Consider the following 17,697-nt stretch of genomic DNA (forward strand, 5'->3'; position numbering starts at 1 on the left):
AAAGGTCTACAATCATACCCATTTGCATATAAAATGGCTTAAAATTTTGCTACCTTCACCTTTTTCATACTTCCTTAGCCATGGGAAGTTAACCCCCAAATGGTTGTTCACTACTTCTGACCCCTAGTTACTAACCCTTTTAAAAAATGACATTTTTATGTCCTATGAAGGTACTAAACTCGTGTTAAGAGCCCTACGACCCAATTTTTATGTCCTATGAAGGTACTAAACTCGTGTTAAGAGTATGTATTTAGTAGATTTAAAGGAGTATTTTTTAATATTAATACGCATTTAAATGATAGCTCATGGGAGGTTGATTACGCATGAGCGCAACGTGCCACTTTGGTCACACATTTGACAATCTTAGGTTCTAATGAGAACAAAAAGCAAAAAGCAAAAAGAGCTTAGGGGAGCAGGTAACCTAGATTGCATAGCAGAAAGCAGTAGTTTTTTATTGGAAAAATTCCCCCCACCCCCTCCTCCTGCTTTTGGGTTTGTTTCAGATGTACCAGTTGATTTTTTGCTTTTTAAGCTTGCTTTAACCATTCTTAATCCTGGGAGAAATTGGGTTTTTTGCATGTAAAACCACACACTGATTTTCTTCCATTTTCTGTTTTAATCATGCAAGTTGTGCTAGCATTAGTACATTTGCATGCCCAGGGTGGCTGTGAGTATGTGTGTGTGTGTGTGTGTGTGTGTGTGGTGATTATGCGAAATTAATGTATTATCTTACTCATTGCTGACCATGCAATTCATAAAATTTCCACTCTTTCTATTAAAAATCTTTTTATGCTCTAACTGTGCAGAATATATAAATCATAGTACATTTTTAAACTCTTTTTTTTTTTCATCTTGCGCATGAATTTACGCTCTCAAGAAAAAAAATGTTTTAATCTTTCAGAATGTATGAGTGTGTGTCTCAAGAGAAGTATGACCATGCAATACATCAAAATTATTTATATTTTGTGATCATGCAATTAAAATTATGTATAGTCTATGATTGATTTCTACTGCAGCAAGGTTTTAATTAACTAATTTATCCTTTTCTTTCCTTCAAATTGCAGGCAAAAAGGCATTATAGAAGAGAGGAGTTTCAAGGCAGCATATGAACAAAACAAAACAAGGTAAAGTTCAGCTGATACATGTTCATATGATGTGCTGTCCCCTTAAAGGGTTTTCTTGACATTCTCATCATGGACTGCAACAAAGAAGATGCCATAAAAGCGCAGCAGGTAGCCGAAAGCAAGATAGTATCAGGAGACTATCTCGGGGCAAAGAAATTCATCCTCAAAGCACAGCGTCTTTTCCCAGATTTGGGTGGTTTACCCCAATTGCTGGCAGTAGTGGATGTTCATAGCAGTGCCCATGAGGTGACTGGTCACCCTGCAGCCAATTGGCACCAAATTCTGCAAGTGGATCGATGTGCGGATGAAGAGACCGTCCGGAAACAATACAGGAAGCTGCTGCTGCTGCTGCATCCGGACAAAAACAAGTATGCTGGTGCAGCATCTGCTTTTAAATTTGTTAAAGATGCCTGGGAAATCTTTGAAAGAGAGAAGGATTCAGCCAAGCCCTTTGCCAAAGATGGTATCAGTCAGCCTCCCTCAAGGGCCACTTCCTTCTGGACCATCTGCCCAGAGTGCAAGACCCTGTCTGAGCATGCCAAGAGTCTAGAGCACCAGTATGTTCAGTGCCTGCACTGCTTGCGGCCTTTTATAGCTGTGAAGATCCCCCACAATGAAGAACCTTCCCAAAGCAGATGTCAGGATGAGAGCGTTGATGTTAAAAAGCAGCACTGCGATGAGAAAAAAACTGCCCCCAGCACGTCAACTCATGGTGGAAAGCAGCCAGCAAATAACAAGGCTGACGGCACATCAACAACGCAGCCAAAGGAAACAAATAGAGGTTTACATGATGAGGCTGATGAGGAAGAGGAGGAGAAACTGAGAGATTTTGATGAGTTGCTACCAGAGTTTAAAACCAAGAAGGAAAACAAGGCCTCTGTTGGGTATGATTTGTCTTCATCATTGGAGGACCGGGGAAAGAAAAGGAAGAGGAACAGCAGGCTGAAGTCCACTAAAACCCGAACAACAAAGCAGAAAAGGTCTGCACCAGAAACATCCATAGGAAGGTCAAAACAGAGTAAAAGGAATGCTGCTGCACATTTAGAACCTGAGCCTGACTCCGAGCACAGCAGTGAGTTTCCTGTCCCAGAGGGTGACGATTATTTCATGAGTTATGGTGTGAAAGAAAATGGTTACATGTGTGATGCTGGGGTTAAAAATGACAATGGCAATTGCAGCCACCACCAGTATGATGATGTTGAGGTTGGCATGGACACAACCGAGGGCATGAAGAATCAACTCTTTGAAAAGCTGAAGCTTCATATATTTAAAGAATTCAATAAGGACAAGTTCCAAGTTGTGGAGATCAAACGAGATGAAGCAAATGCTGCACAAGACAAGGAGACGGAAGTGGGCAGATATTCAGGTGCTAGTGCTGGCAAGGTCATTCAGCTGAAGCTGGCTGTGACTTTCACGCTAGCTGCCACCACTGTGCATGATCATGCTGCAGCTTCTGAAAACTGCATGGCTGGGGGCTCAGAAATCGGGGAAGAAGACCAAGACAGTGTGGATTGTCAAGTGCCGGATAGTGATGTGTATAACTTTGACAAAGAGAGGCAAGAAGAAAGCTTTGCACCTGGTCAAATCTGGGCGATCTACGATGATGATGATGGGATGCCCCGTTTCTATGCCCACATTGCGGAAGTGGTCTCTGTGCATCCATTCCATGTGCGCATGAACTGGCTATACCCTGCCAAGTCAGTCTCAAAGGATGTGCGGGCGTGGGTCAAGGCGGGCTTTGCCTACACATGTGGTGAGTACAGACTTGGCAAAGAAGAGAGCCGAGAGACAGTCAACATCTTTTCTCACTTGATGCCTTATGAAACTGGACAGCCACCAAGCGTATTACAGATCTATCCGCGAAAAGGTGATGTATGGGCATTGTATAAGATGTGGAAACCTCGGAAGGGCGCTACATGTGATTGTGAGCCAGTAGAGGTGATTTCACATTACAGCGAGGAGCTCGGGGTACAAGTTGCCCCCCTCTTTAGAGTAACAGGATATAGGTCAATTTTTTGCAGGAAGGGGACTGGGAGTTTCCGGTATATACCTAAAGCCGAGCTCAGAAGGTTTTCTCACCAGATCCCGGCACATTATCTTGCAGGCGATGAAGTGGTCGGGCTTCCGCAATACTGTGTGGACCTTGATACTGCTGCTATTAACCTAGATTAGGTACAAAAATCTCCCGTTTGTATTAGATTTTAGTAGCTTGCAAAGCCCCACTTTGCAGTAGACATTAGGTAATGCCCAGGTTGTGTTGCTGGATGATTTTGTATGTAGAGACCAGTTCAATGTTGGCACTTGTTGACATAATCTGACAGGTCATTTTCTGATTGGCTCTTCAATGAAGGCTCATCTTGAGATACAGGCGAAATTTTTAAACAAAGGTTGAATGCAGGGATAGAAATCATACGGTGGCAAAGGTTGAAGATGGTTCACTTTAAATCTCAACATGTAATTCTTATGTGTATGCGGGTGGGTAAGTGGGTTTTGAGTAACTACTTGTAAGGCTAGGGCAGTGGGCATCTGTCCTAAATGTGGTATTTCATGGTAAGGTAATGGGGTGTTGAGACACAAGGTTGAGTCTATGTGCATGTTAACATGTTTTTTTTTTCCAAGAAAAACTTCTATTAGTTATATGAAAAACCAGCCAACAGCTGAAGTACATGCTCAAAGCCTCTAAAAGAGGGAAAACACTTGGGAGGTTAGTCCCTTCCATGGCTGGCCGCTCTTGGAGAGAACTACCTCATACAAGTGGGTGGTTTGGGGGGGGAGGGGGGGGTGTTACGCCCCAAGGCTAACCAGGGTTAAGACCTTCAGGTTAGGTTAACCATAGCCTATGGTAAGGCATCTTAAGTGGGGGTAAGTAGCTATTATGAGACATGTGCTATATTTGGCTCCTAGTTTATATGAGGCCTAATTTATGAGTCAATTTGAGAGAGAGCTCCTCAGACCTCGACTCAAGGCCTTGAGACTACTCCGTGCGTACATCTGATGGGTATGTTCTGGTGGTATGTGCTCGAGTCTTTGTGTGTTTTTTTTCTATTTGTTAATTTTAATTGCAGGGTCTACTAGCATGGGGGCTTTGCATTGGTATCAGAGCCGGACCTACTTGGATTAGGCTTAGAAAAAGCCAAAAGGGGCAGTTTTCGCATTGTTCTTTTGCTTTCCAAGGTCTGGGTGGTATGGGTGGGACGCTTGGATGGAAAGCGGGGAATAACCGGGGAGAAGGTCGGTGTGGTTGGATGTGTGGGAGTTTTGCAAAGAACTCCATATCCATAAGAAAAAAGTAGAGGGAAAAGCATCATGCTTCTTGTTACTTTTTTTTCCCGGGAAAAAGATCCATCTCTTAGTTACCAAGAGAACAACCAAAATGGCTAAGTACAAATCCATATGCAAAGGGGAAACACCAATCAAGATGAACAAAGGGGAGGATGCACTTCTCCTGTGTGGCTGGCTGCTCTAGGAGGAGAAGGCTATCTCATACAATGTGTATGGGGGGGGGGGGTAGATAACCACACAGGTGGTCTGTAATGCCAAGTGGGCTCGCCACCACTATCTGTAAGAAAAGGACCGTATCGCCAGATCGTGAGGAAGACACTTCCTCATGCGGTCCGAGCTGCCCTGAAGCTGCCCCCACACTGACCACGGAGGGTATGAATGATATCGAGCGAGATGCTCCAGATAGACTCCGGTGGCAAGGTGCGGGTGCCTTCGATGGCTTCGCTGCATTGAGCTCTCCATATATGCCACGCGGCTATACTACTACAAATCTCCCATCTTTGGCAAGAACCTAGGGTCCAACTACCAGACAGTGGAGCTACCAGACGGTGGAGCTGGAACTGGCACAATGGAAATACCAAGATGAGAGACTTGAAGGGCTACCCCCCCACCTTCCTCCTCATACGGCATGATGATCGTGGCCTCAGTGGCCCAAGCAACAATGCCCCACATAACAATGCGGGTGGGAGCCCGATCCCTAGTGAAAATGCGTAGGATCCTCTGCAAAGCTGCTGGGCCTTTGGGCAATCCCAACAAAGACAGTGACGTTGAGACTCCTGGGGATGGCCACACCTCTGACATAATGCTGGTCTACCCCCAATGGCCAACCAAGTGCCAACTGCTAAGCTCCTATGTGCTAGCAGCCACATGAAAAGAGTGATCTTCCATGGCTGAAAGCTGTCCTACAGCTGCTTCCAGAAATCTACGAGAAAATGGGACGGGAGGCCCTGGGACTGCCAATGTGCTGTTGCTATTGGAGTGCCCTCCACCTTTGACATTTGAATCCCGCGGCCTAGCCGTGCAGTGTAAGCAAAGAAGGGGGTACCAGGCAACTCCTCTTTGTACTTTGGATCCTGCCATGTCCACTCTCTTGAGTCCCACTGGAGACTCGTGACCGCCATAGTCTTTCTCTGGCCACCTTGGTTGGTGGAGGGTCGATGTGCCACTCATGTGCCTGAAAACCAATCACCCTCACCTTGTGCAAGGCGCATCCCTTGAGGTCCTCTAAGGGGGTCTCTGATCTCTCGAGTCTACCATGAAGCCCAAAAGAGAAGGTGAGTAGAGCAAAGTACTCTTTTGCGCCATGAATTGCCAAGGGTATACTGTGCCTAGTGAACACTCCTAGCCACTACGGAGGAGAAGGATCTGGTATCGAGGCTAGCCCACTCCGGAGGGATGGAAGAGTTGATGTCGAGGCTAAGTCGGTCTTTGCGTCGGATCCCAAGAAGGTAGTTGTTTGAATGCAAGCCAATCTCCAAGTGACCTAGCAGGGCCCATCCTCAAGGCTCCCCAAGATATGTGTGGGCGAGCCCCGAGCATGTGACCACTAGATAGACGGACCAAAGGATTCCAAATCAGAGGCTGTCGGAGCCACTCCTCGGAGGCTACTGGAGTTGACTGTAGGGCCGGCCTAAGATGATCCCAAGCACTCAAGAGACTGGCTACAAATCTGTCCTCAAAAGCTGGGCTAAAGCCACGTGCCCACATCTCTGTGAAGATCCATCTCCTGCTTTGAGGCCAAGGGCCTCCCAGGGACGGAGTGCAGGTGGAGATCCTAGCCAGGAGGAAGTCCTTCCAAGGCTCACCGCCCGGAAGAAGACCACAAACAATCAACTTGCCCAACAGGGCACGGCTCTAAATGGAGGGGTCAATGATGCCCAGGCCCCGTCTGTGTCGCAGTTGAATGAACATTCGCCTTGGTCGGTCTCCCATCATTGCGAGCCCATAGAAAGTTCCGGATCAAACGCTGAACCTGGCCAATACATGCTCGGGAGAAAGACCATCAGGAGGTGATGTACCACATGGTGGCAAGAAGAACCAGGTTCGAAACCACTACCCGGCCAGCTAGGGAAAGCCTAGCCAAACTCCAATATAACAGCTTCGAATGCTCAGAAGAAGTGGGGTGAGCTGTTGCTCAGGGAAGACGTCAATGCCAACCTGGCATCCTAGATAACAAACTGGGGTTCCCCTCAGGACCCACTGAAAAGCCTCAATTGGACGCCAAGTCAAGGCAGGTGATGAGCCAACCCAAAATCCACACAACTTGTGCCAGTTGATATGTGCTCTGGATGCACAACAAAAAACCTCGCCTCGGCGAATCTTTGAGTTTCCCCTCGGCCCTCGATAGGTATGCTGTTGTGTCATCGGTGAACTCGGAGTCAAGAAGCTCCTTTTGCACCCGGACGGGGAGCCGCAATCCCTGGAGTCCGGTCTCTTGGGCGGAAAGAAAGTTGCTCATGGCCTCAGCGACGAACAAGAAAAGATAAGTTGCACCCTTGCCAGATTGAGTGTGAAAGTGGAAATCTGTCACCTCTAGCACCTTGAATAAGCACTTGGCTATGAGAAGCCCTACATTAATGAGTGCAGGAAGCGGGTGGAGGAGGAGGAAAAGAAAGACTCAGGTATGGCTGTAACTGATGCATCAGCTAAAGTCCCGATACACCTCGGACCCACTCCTGTAACCCCTCTAGGAGATCCAATGTCGCAGAAATAAAGAGGCTGGAAGCCCGTCCTCTCCCAGGCATCTGCCCCTCGGTAGTGCCGTCATAGCCTTTGCCAACTCCTCAATTGTGAAGGGGGTCAGGAGGAAAGTCCTAAGAGAGTGAGGGACCACCGCGCTCATGTGCATCCATCACTTGTGCGGAAATGGGGGTGCCAGTGAGACGAGTGCTGAAGAAATTTGTGGCGATGGCTCTCACATGCGGGGGGTTTGTAACAATGGATCCATCTGGGCCTTGCAACCTGCACGGATGCCGCCCGTACGGAGCTCAGATCCATTGAGGAGCGGCTATTTGATGCACTCTCTTGAAGCCGTTGTAGAGAGGCAAGACCCTTGTGAATACTCCTCTCTTGCTTTCGGAAGCCAACCAATCTACTCTACGCTGCCTCCTATAAAAGACTGCTAATCTCGCCAAGGCCTGCATCCAGGGCTCTTGCAGTTGCTCATGAGTGAAAATCCAGCCTCTGCGAAACCCCCTCTTATCTTGCTGCAGATCTGTGGGTCCTGAATGAGGCTATCTAGAATCCAGGTAGTCATCTGTCTGTCCTGCCTCTAGGGGTCATCCAGGGGGAGAATAACCGAAGTGTGGTCAGAAAAAGTAGTGCTAGCCAAAATACCAATCATGCCGCCACGCCCACAAGCCCACTCGTCAACATAGAACCGATGGAGTTTGGATAGGTTAGAGTCGGTGTTCCTCTTGTCAGATTTGGAGAAATACATACTCCCAGGACTACATCCGAACTCTGGAAGATGCCAAGGGTCCTGGCCCCTGAGAGATCAACTCCTCCCATGCCGAGTACTCTGCACCTGATATAGTGGCCATGCCACCTCTGAGTCTACTATCATCGGTCGACTCCAACATGTTAAAGTCCCCGCCCATACACCAGAAATCTGCCTACGGCAGGGACTGACGGACTGTACTCCAAAAGGTGACTCTGCCGGCTACAGTGCTCAGCGCATAGACATTCAGGAAGCCAACACAGTCCTCCCCTATCCTGATGGTAGTCCACTGAGCCTGTCCAGTGATTATGGTGCTTGAGTCTACCACTACCGGTAAAAGCTGCTCATTGACGGAAATGCATACTCCACCCTGTGTCCTAGAGGGGCCAAAAGAGTGGGACTAGAAGGTGTGACTCCTGCCTTGTAAGATCTTCCTGCAGCGGCGGGTCCGTCCCTCTGAAAGATGGTGCTGCTGTAAGAAGAGAATGTCAATGGATCCACCAGCTGTTGCTCTACGGAGCTCCTCTCTGAGGACACCACGCCTTTGGAAGCACTGTGGGCCCCCAAACCCCGGGATGTTCCATGAGACAATCCACATAGCTAAGAGTGGTGAGAAGTGGAATCATTTTAACTGCCCTCCACTCAAAGAGTCTTGCGCGTGGGTTTTGATGGCGAGTAATCACTGTCAGTCCTGGGGCAAAGCCCCACCAGATGGGCATGTACCCTGGCCTCCATGTGTACCCACTGTGAGTTTGCATACTCCGGACTCCAGCTGTCACAGTGCAGGTATCTGTAGGATGGGGGACCACAGAAACATGTAGGAAAACAAAAAGGAGCACCTCCAGGCCAGAGGACACCATCTCCCATGTTTGATCCCTGAGGCCGGAGCGGCCCAACTCCATCTGAGCCAAAGGCTAGAGGTGGGTAAGCACATTTGTGATGCGCAGGTCATGCATATGATGTGAAAGCTCAATGGCCTGCCCTTGTATAGCCAAGGATACTGACTTCGTGCTATAGTCCGTCCCCTGTGCTGCACTCAGGGGGAAAGGAGAAGATCATCGCTCCACTCTCTGGGGTGGACACCCTGGAGTGGTATAACACGACACAAATGCGGATGGGAGAGCCATTGTCTCCTCAAACATGCTAGCTCCATCAATTGGGAGGCACTGGAAAAAACTATAGTTGACTGGTTGTCCCAACACCTTGGGGGGGGCGTCTGGCAACTCTGGAGGGAGAGCCCAGGTCGCAATGGTCATCTCTACTGGCTCCGAGAAATGATGAATCAACTGGCGGACGGAGCTGGCCGGCTGTCACCGCTGCGGATCTGGCGCAGCCGAAGGGTGCCAAGAGTGAGTGGGAGGAAGTTGGGGGTGGAAGCCAGAGCAGAGGAAGCAAGAGGGGGGAGAGTCAAGGCAGAATGCAAGGGAGCGGGAGGAAGTGGGGGGGGGGGGGGGGGGGAGGGGGGTGGTTCTGCGAGGCAGGCCCGCTGCAGGTGTTGAAGGGTCAGCAATCTCCATTGGCTGGAAACCTAGAGGGGGCTCCCAACAATGTAATGGTCTCCAGAAGGGCGGGGGGAGGCGGGAGCAGGTTCCTCCAGGGGGGCCATCACCTTCAAGGGGTTACTGAGATAAATGCTCAAAACGGGTTTTTGACAAAACCGTATCCTCCTAGATCCTGCCAGCTTGGCGCGCCTGCCTATGCCACTTGGCTCGACGTCGGCTGGCAGTCTTGCCTCGGGCCAGTGGTGTGCCACTCTCCTGCGCCGGCCTCAGCCAGGGCCTAGTGCTCTGGTACATGGGGATCTGAGTCCCGCCCATCCCCCTGTGGAGGGTCTGAATTGCGGCCACATGGGGGGGGGGGGGGGGGGGGGGGCATCCTGGACTGCCGGCGAGGGTTGACTCTAGCAAGGTGACCCATCTAGCGACAGATGAAACGTTGGCCTAGTCCACTCTTTGTAGAATCGGGTTCCCCCCCTAGACTAGGGAGCAAAATGATGTGAGGCACTGAGTCTGGGGAGGCGATGCAGATACGAAGGGATGGAATCCCAGCCGTCTGCGCAAGAACTGAAGCGAAGGGTTTGGGGGGGGGGGGGGGGATTCCTTCACCCTCCCGATAGCACCACGTGTCACCGGGAGGAGAGGAAGGTATTCCTTCCTGAGGCCTAGAAGGCAGACTGTCACAAGAAAGCTTGAGACGCCAGCCAGAGGATCAGATGCTGGGTCGAAGCTGTGCTACCACCTCGCAAAAAAGGCCTAGGCCGTACGCAGTGCGACGGGGCTCAGCTGCATGACTTTGTCCAAAGCAACAAGCGAATTGAACTCAACCTGGTAGTAGCCACGCCCAAGAGGATGAATGTTTGTGATCTTTCCAGGCATGTCGAGAAGGCTAGCTTGTAACAGATCCCTGAATTGTCAGTGTGCCGGGCAGCTACCCACCGTCTTGCATACCAAGGTGGAGGCCTCCAAAGGGGCAACTGTTGAAGTGAGGAGCTCGAGACCTATATGCCACATGTCAAATCATGATGCCAAGTGTCCCTTATAGGTGTCACTTTGCTATACATCACTACTTACAAAAGACCCCTTTTAAGAGGGTGTTCCCACACAAAAAAGAACCTACACTAGAGCGGTTGTTTGCACACACTAGAAATTCTTTATTTAATGCTTGTTTTACACAAAATATAAAGTGCTAGTTTACACAACCACTTAGCACTTAAATTATTTCCACATAATCACTATTAATATTTAACATTCCGCCCATAATGATAATGTGGTTAGAAAGCCCAGTCTTCTTGGGCTAGGTTTGCTTTTTGTTATTGCAGTTGCTTCTTGTCATCGGAGGTAGTAGAAGCAGTATTTGCAGAATCTTCATCAACCTTAAGCGTTTCAAGTCTCTTCCGACACTCTCTAATGTAGTGGCAAGGCTTGTGGCAATAATGACGCTTTCCTTTCTTCTTCTTGGTGTCATCATGTGATGAGTTCACTTTGCCTTTGTCCTTGGAGAAGTAAGCTTGGTCTTCTCTACTTGCGTCACCCTTGGATCTGTTCTTCCTTGTCTGCTCCTCATGGAGAAGCTCTTTAAAGGATACAGGATTGCCTCCTTCTCTCATAGAAAGATTTAGAGAAGAATGAATACTCTGATATGACTCAGGTAAGGAGTTAAGAACGTTGGGACCAATTTTCTATTATCAACTATTTCATCTATATTCAATAGTTGTTCTTTTAGATCTGTTACATACAATGGGGGGAGGGAGAAACAACCACTCATGTGGTATATAGTGCCAAGTGGGCTTGCCATCTCACTGTCTATAAGAAAAGAATCATGATGCCAAATCCTCAAGAAGGCCTCCGGCGCTTCCGCATGCGGTCTGAGCCACCCTACAGCTTCCCCCACTAACCACAGAGGGTATGAATGATATCGATCTAGATTCTCTGGATGGACTCCACTGCTAGCTAGGTGAGGGTGCCTCTAATGGCTTCACGGCATTGAGCTCTCCAGATGTGCCATGTAGTAATATTGCTGCAAATCTCCTATCTATGGTTAGAACCTCAACTCCAGTGACCTATAGGTGCATCTAGAATTAGCACTGCAAAAATACAAAGGTGAGAGACCTGAAGTGCTAGTCCCACACCCTCCTCATATGACATGATGACTACAGCCTTAGTGGCCTAAGCAATTGTGCCTCACGTAACAATGCGAGAGGGTGCCTAGTCCATAGTGAAAATGTATAGGATCCACTACCAAACTTGTTGAGCCTTAAAGCAATCCCAAAGACAATGACGCTGGGACTCCTGAGGATGGCCACACCTTGGACATAATGCTAGCCTACCCCCAATTGCCAACCAAGTGCCAACTGCCAAGCTCCTATGCGCCAGTTGCCACATGAATAGAGTGATCTTCCGTAGCCAAAACCTATCCTATAGCCTCTTCTAGAAATTTGGGAGAAAATGCGGTGAGAGGCCCTCGGACTGCCAATGTTCTGCTGATGTATTGCCAGAGTGCCCTCAACCTCTCGCATCTGAATCCTAAATCCCAACCATGTAGTGTATGCAAAAAAGGGGGTGCCAAGCGTCTCTTCACTGTCCTATGGATCATGCTATGTCCACTCTCTCAGGTCCCACTAGACACGTGAGGTTCCTCCCAAATCCACAAACACCAGTCTCTCTTTGGACACCTTTGCCCGTGGAGGGTCGATGTGCCACTCATGTGCATGGAAACCAATCACCCTCACCCTCTGCAACGTGCATCTGAAATTCTCCAAGGGCGTCTCTGCTCTCTCCAGTCTGTCCCATGAGGTCCAATAGAGAAGGTGAGCAAGGCAGAACTCGCGTCCATGCCATGAATTGCCAGGGGTATATCACGCCTGGTGAACACTCCCAGCCACTGTGGGGGACGAGGGTCCAGTATTGAGCCTAGCCACTCCAGAGGCATGGAAGAGTTTATGTCGAGGCTAAGTCTATCCTTGCCCTGGATCCTAGTAAGGCCCCTCGTCTAGACCTCTAGGTGTAGCTGTCTGAATGTAAGCCAATCTCCAAGTGTGACCTAGTGGGGCGCACATGCTCAAAGCTCTGCATGAAAGTCACTATAAACATTGTAAATATTATGAGAAAAGATGGCAAATGACCAAGATTAGTAGTTTAGGATTTTAGGGGTGTGTTTGTGGAGCGAGCACGAGTTAGCGAGAAGATTGGGTTATTGACAACTTACTGCGTGAGTGAGCAAGAGTGAGCCAAAAGATGTATGGATATATGCAAATGTGGGTGAAAGCATGATAAGGTGGACTGAAAACCTGTGTCCTGGACAATGGTTTACAACTAGTTGTTAAACACTTTTATGCAAAGTTAGGGAATTAAAACATGGTTGTTTAATCTTGTTCCACATTTATTATATTTGAAAGGCACTAGATAAATTTCTAAATACATCTTATGATGATAGTAAATCCACTAATATTGGTTGTCTTCAAGTGTGGTAGCAACCAATAGAAAGTGTACCACCTTATCATGCTTTCATGTGACTACTAAGCAAACGGACCATGGGGTTCTAGATCAAAGGCTATTGGAGCTGACTGCTAAAGGGCCGACTTGAGATGATCCCAAGCACGCAAGAGGCTGACTGCAAATATGTCCTCAAATGCAAGGCTAAAGCCACAAGCTTGCATCTCTGTGAGAATCCATCTCGTGCTCTAGGGCCAAGGGCCTCCTAGAATCGGGGTGCAGGTGCAGATCCTAGCTAATAGGAAGTCCTTCCAAGGCTCACCATGTGGAAGAAGGCCTCGAACAATCAACTTGCCCAAAAGGGCACGACTTTGACTAGAGGGGTTGATGATGCCCAAGTCCCTATTGTGTCGTGGGTTGAATGATCACTCTCAAAGCCACCTTGGCCCCGAGCAACAAGCCTCCCGTCTTGCGGTGCCAACCCACAAAAAGTTGTAGATCAATCATGCTGAACTTGACCAATACAAGCCCATCAGAAATCCCAACATGAGGTGATGTGCCACATGGTGGTGAGAAGAACCTGGTTCGCAAAAACGAGCTGAGCTAGCTAAAGAAATATTGGCTGAACTCCAATATAGTAGCTTCTTCCAAATGCTGAGATGAAGAGGGGATAGTTGCTACTTAGGGGAGATATCAATGCCAACCTGGCATACAAGAAAACAAACTAGAGTGCCCCTGAGGACCCATTGAAAAGCCTCAACTGGATGCCCAGTCGAGGTGGACAATTGAGCCAACCCAAAATCCACATGACTTGTGCCAATTGGTCTGCACTACGGATGCATGCTCTGGATGCATGACAAAAGATCTCACTTGCCTCTGCAAATCTCTGGAAGTTGCCCTCGTCCCCTGACAGGTATGTTGTCATACCATCGAAAAAATCAGAATCATGTAGCTCCTCATGCACGCGGATGGGAAGACACTCCGTGGAGCCCGGTCTCCTGGGTAGAGAGAAAACTACTCATAGCCTTGGCGACAAACAAGAAGAGATAAGATACTAGAGGGGAGAGCAAGAATCCAAAAATTTGTCTCATCTAGCTCCCTAAATAAGAAGCTAGCTATGTGAAGCCGAGTAGAGTCCCAAAACACCATGGACCCACTTCTACAAAAATCCCATCTTGCACATCATTCCCTCTAGAAATCCCCAATCTACTCTGTCATAGGCTTTCTCGAAATCAAGAAGGAGAACAATAAGATCTTGTGAACACATCCTGGTCAAGGCGGTCACCTCCCAGAAGGTGAAGATGTTGTCCAAAATGCTCCGATCTTGAACGAAGCCCCCATCTATGTACCATGCATCAAGTCTGGGAGGAGGGTTGTAGTCATCGTCCAATTGATGGCCTTGGCCAGACTTTTGTAGGCAGTCCCTAGAAGGTGAAAGAATGATTGAAGGTAGCAAGTAGAAGTAGAGGAGATACTTGAAACAACCAACAATGATCCAACACTTGAGCAAAATGATGAATGAATTATATGGCAAAAAGCCTATTCTTATATACATCATGAAGGGGTTGGTTGGCCAACATAAAAACCCATGACTGCTGAGGACAAAGTCCACGACTAGGAAAAACGCCTGATAAAAGGTGGAAAAATAATTCATAAATATCATATAAATATGCTAAATAAAAGGGGGCATAAAAGGGACCAAATGGGGTTGGAGATGATCATTCCAACACCTCCTCTCAGCTCTTGCACGGTGGTCTAACTCCCATACGAGTAAGGAGCTGATCAATAGTATCTCAAGGAAGAGGTTTGTTGAAATTTGTGGTGCCATTGAGAGCAAGGTATGAGTAGAGGACTAGGAAAATGCAACCAAATCACACTTGGACATTATCCCACATGAGCACATTTGTAAGAGGTGTACCCTCCTTATATAAAATGGGGCATTTTCAAGCAATGAATACAAGAAGCTGTCAAGTCTCTCTATGAGTAAGTTTCCATCTTGTAACCTAATTGTGCTTGAGTTAAGCTTGATTAAGTCATTAAGATTATCATTATGTTGTTAATTAGGCTACACCCACCATAGGATTAGTATTTTTTAATCATAATGATTAGGGTTAAGCACACCATAGCTATGCATGCTCGAGGATTCATGTTCAATCTTTTGACATAGTATTAGAGCCACTCCTCTTCTCATGAGCTTCTCCACTAGCTTAGCTTTAGCCCTCTCTAATCATTTTTTAGTTTTTTAGTGTTAATCAAGCCCATTAAGATAATCAATCCCAAGCTTATCCACACACCTCCTTGTGGACCAAAGTTGAAGTGCTCCATTCTCTCTATTCTTATAACCATTGTTCAAATCATTCAAGGGGAATCTTCACCACTTCTAGAAGTTAACATTCACTAGAGCAATTAATCTAATTCGTCGCCATCTACCTAATTTTTACATTAATGTGCTGATTGGTTTTTCGTGCCATTTGTCCTGTGTGCGCCGAATTGGGCTAAGTCCTTTTACTGTTTCCTTAGCAATACTATGAACTATATCTAGTCAAGAGTTCAACTCATTTCATCCACAGATCACGACGTGAGAAGAAAAAACAAAGTCGCCCGTTTTTTTGCCTAATGCACCATTTTTAGGGTTATTGAGCTACCTCTCTCTACTCAATCCTTCACACCTCATCAAGGCTAAGAGCCCTATGAAAAAACTCCCATCAAGATTTCTTTCCATGAGCTCAATGGAGTCCTCCAAATTCTAGTCATATCTTGTTTTCTCACTGAACACATCCATTAAGTGGTGACTAGTCAAAATTGGGTTCAATTGAGAGTAAATTTAAAATCTTTGGGATATATTAGCTTTGTACAAGCATCAACATTCATCATTTGTCATTTGGTTGGGTTTTGGGAAGCTTTCAAAGTAAATTTCATGGGATCACATAACTAATTACAATAACATTCAAATTGTCACTCTTGTCAGCAATTAGACAATGTCGAGAGTTAAACTCTGATAAGACCTTTTCAATGGCGACAAGCACTATTACGAATGTTGAGAAGCTCTCTAGGGAAGGATTTCACACTTGGGCCACACAAATGAAGTATCTTCTCATGCACAACAAGCTATGGAAATTAATTAAGGAGAATGCACCTGCTAATCCAATTGAGGATTGGACTGAAAAAGATGAACATGCACTATCATTAATTAGATTACACTTGGCCATTAATCTTATTTATCACATTGATTCCAAAACCATGACAAAACAACCATGGGATGAGTTAAATTTAATATGTGATTCCAAGGCCAAAAATTAGGAAATTCATTTGAAAATAGATTTTTATGGCTTAAAGATGGAATTTCATGAGTCACAAGCACAACTCATAAGCAAAATGAAAACTATCATGACCCAATTAGATCGCATTAATGCAAAGATAGGTGAAAAGGATGCACTTATCATACTTATAAAAAGCATGCAAGATGAATATGGTGCACTAGTGACCACTTGAAAGAATTTACCTAAACCAACATTTGAGGGTTGTATTTCATCACTACTTACAGAAGCAAAGTGGCTAAAGAATGGAATAGAAAGTACATCAAGGGAACAAGAATTCTACACCAACAAGGGTATAAAAGAATGCTACCACTGTGGAAGGAAAGGGCACTTCAAAAGCAAATGTAGGCTCAAACACAAACCCAAATGTGGACACTACAATAAACTCAGATACAAGGAAGAAGATTACATACTGAAGAGCCAAGAGGCCAATCACGTGGAGGTTTCATCAAGCAAAGAGAAGATCCCCAACGAGCATCTCTTCTAAACCAAAGCTACATTGACAAGCCTCACCACCTTAGCCCATGACTGTAAAAGGTCACCGATGAGTAGACCTAGTCCTTTGTATTGTGTTTTCTTATCACACCTTAGCCCATGACTGTAAAAGGTCACCGATGAGTAGACCTAGTCCTTTGTATTGTGTTTTCTTATCACACCTAACTATCTGAGAGTAGCAATTTATGTACCCAAGGGGGCTTATGACATCTTGTAATACCACACTTGACCACCTTGAGTAGCATGTTGCACTAAGGGAAAGTGATGGATCTTTTGTAATTAAAATCCAACCACCTTGCAGTAACCTATACATCATGACACCAAGGGGGGGGTGTTGAAATTTGTGGTGCCATTGAGGGCAAGGTATGAGTAGACGACTAGGAGAATGTAGCCGCATCACACTTGGACATTATCCCACATGAGCACATTTGTAAGAGGTGTACCCTCCTCATATAAAAAGGAGAATTTTCAAGCAATTAATACAAGCACCTCTCTTAAGCCTCTCTATGAGTACAATTTTCCATCTTGTAACCTAATTGTGCTTGAGTCAAGCTTGATTAAGTTATTAGAATTATCATTATGTTGTTAATTAGGCTCACCCACCATAAAATTAGTGTTCTTTAATCATATTGATTAGGGTAAAGCACACCATAGCTATGTATGCTTGAGGATTCATGTTCAATCTTTTGACAAGGTTTGGTGAAGAGATAAGATAAGTTGTCTTGAGAGGGACAATACTCCAGAGAAATGAGGCTGTTAGTGACCAGATCACAAACAAAGTGACTTAATGAACCTCAATGTGCTTGGTCTTGCCATGAAAAGATGAAGTACGTACCAATGCCAAGGCACTCTGGCTGTCTATAAGAACGCGAATGGGAGAGTCAAAAAGAACATCAAGATTACTTAGCATCTACATCAACCATAATAGCTCGGAGTAAGTATCCAAGTAAGCACGGTACTTAGCCTCAGTGGAAGAAAGAGAAATTGTAGTCTGATTCTTGGATCTCCAAGAAATGAAGCTAGAACCTAACGTGAGGTAGTAACGAGAAGTGGAATTCCTCGTATCCTGATCACCTCCCAATCAATGTCAAAGTATCCTACAAGCTCAA

The 17,697-nt window shown here is 46.4% G+C and overlaps 1 protein-coding gene across 2 annotated transcripts; it reads left to right on the forward strand.

Moving 5' to 3' along the window:
* The first annotated feature begins 290 nt into the window (after nucleotides 1-290).
* LOC147635466 (uncharacterized) lies at nucleotides 291-3,469 on the forward strand. 2 transcript variants are annotated; one of them, XM_086802749.1, is made up of 3 exons: nucleotides 291-416; nucleotides 1,065-1,124; nucleotides 1,213-3,469. In XM_086802749.1, exons 2-3 carry the CDS (start codon nucleotides 1,106-1,108, stop codon nucleotides 3,294-3,296), a joined length of 2,103 nt encoding a protein of 700 aa, XP_086658875.1. In that variant the 5' UTR covers nucleotides 291-416; nucleotides 1,065-1,105; the 3' UTR covers nucleotides 3,297-3,469. The 2 variants fall into 2 exon arrangements, with proteins under 2 accessions (XP_086658875.1, XP_086658876.1); XM_086802750.1 differs by lacking the exon at nucleotides 291-416 and adding an exon at nucleotides 819-928.
* The last annotated feature ends 14,228 nt before the right edge of the window (nucleotides 3,470-17,697 follow it).

Source organism: Cibotium barometz, chromosome 9, assembly GCF_041138505.1.
Source record: "Cibotium barometz isolate CiBa-2024 chromosome 9, ASM4113850v1, whole genome shotgun sequence".
NCBI classification, from domain to species: Eukaryota; Viridiplantae; Streptophyta; class Polypodiopsida; order Cyatheales; family Cibotiaceae; genus Cibotium; species Cibotium barometz.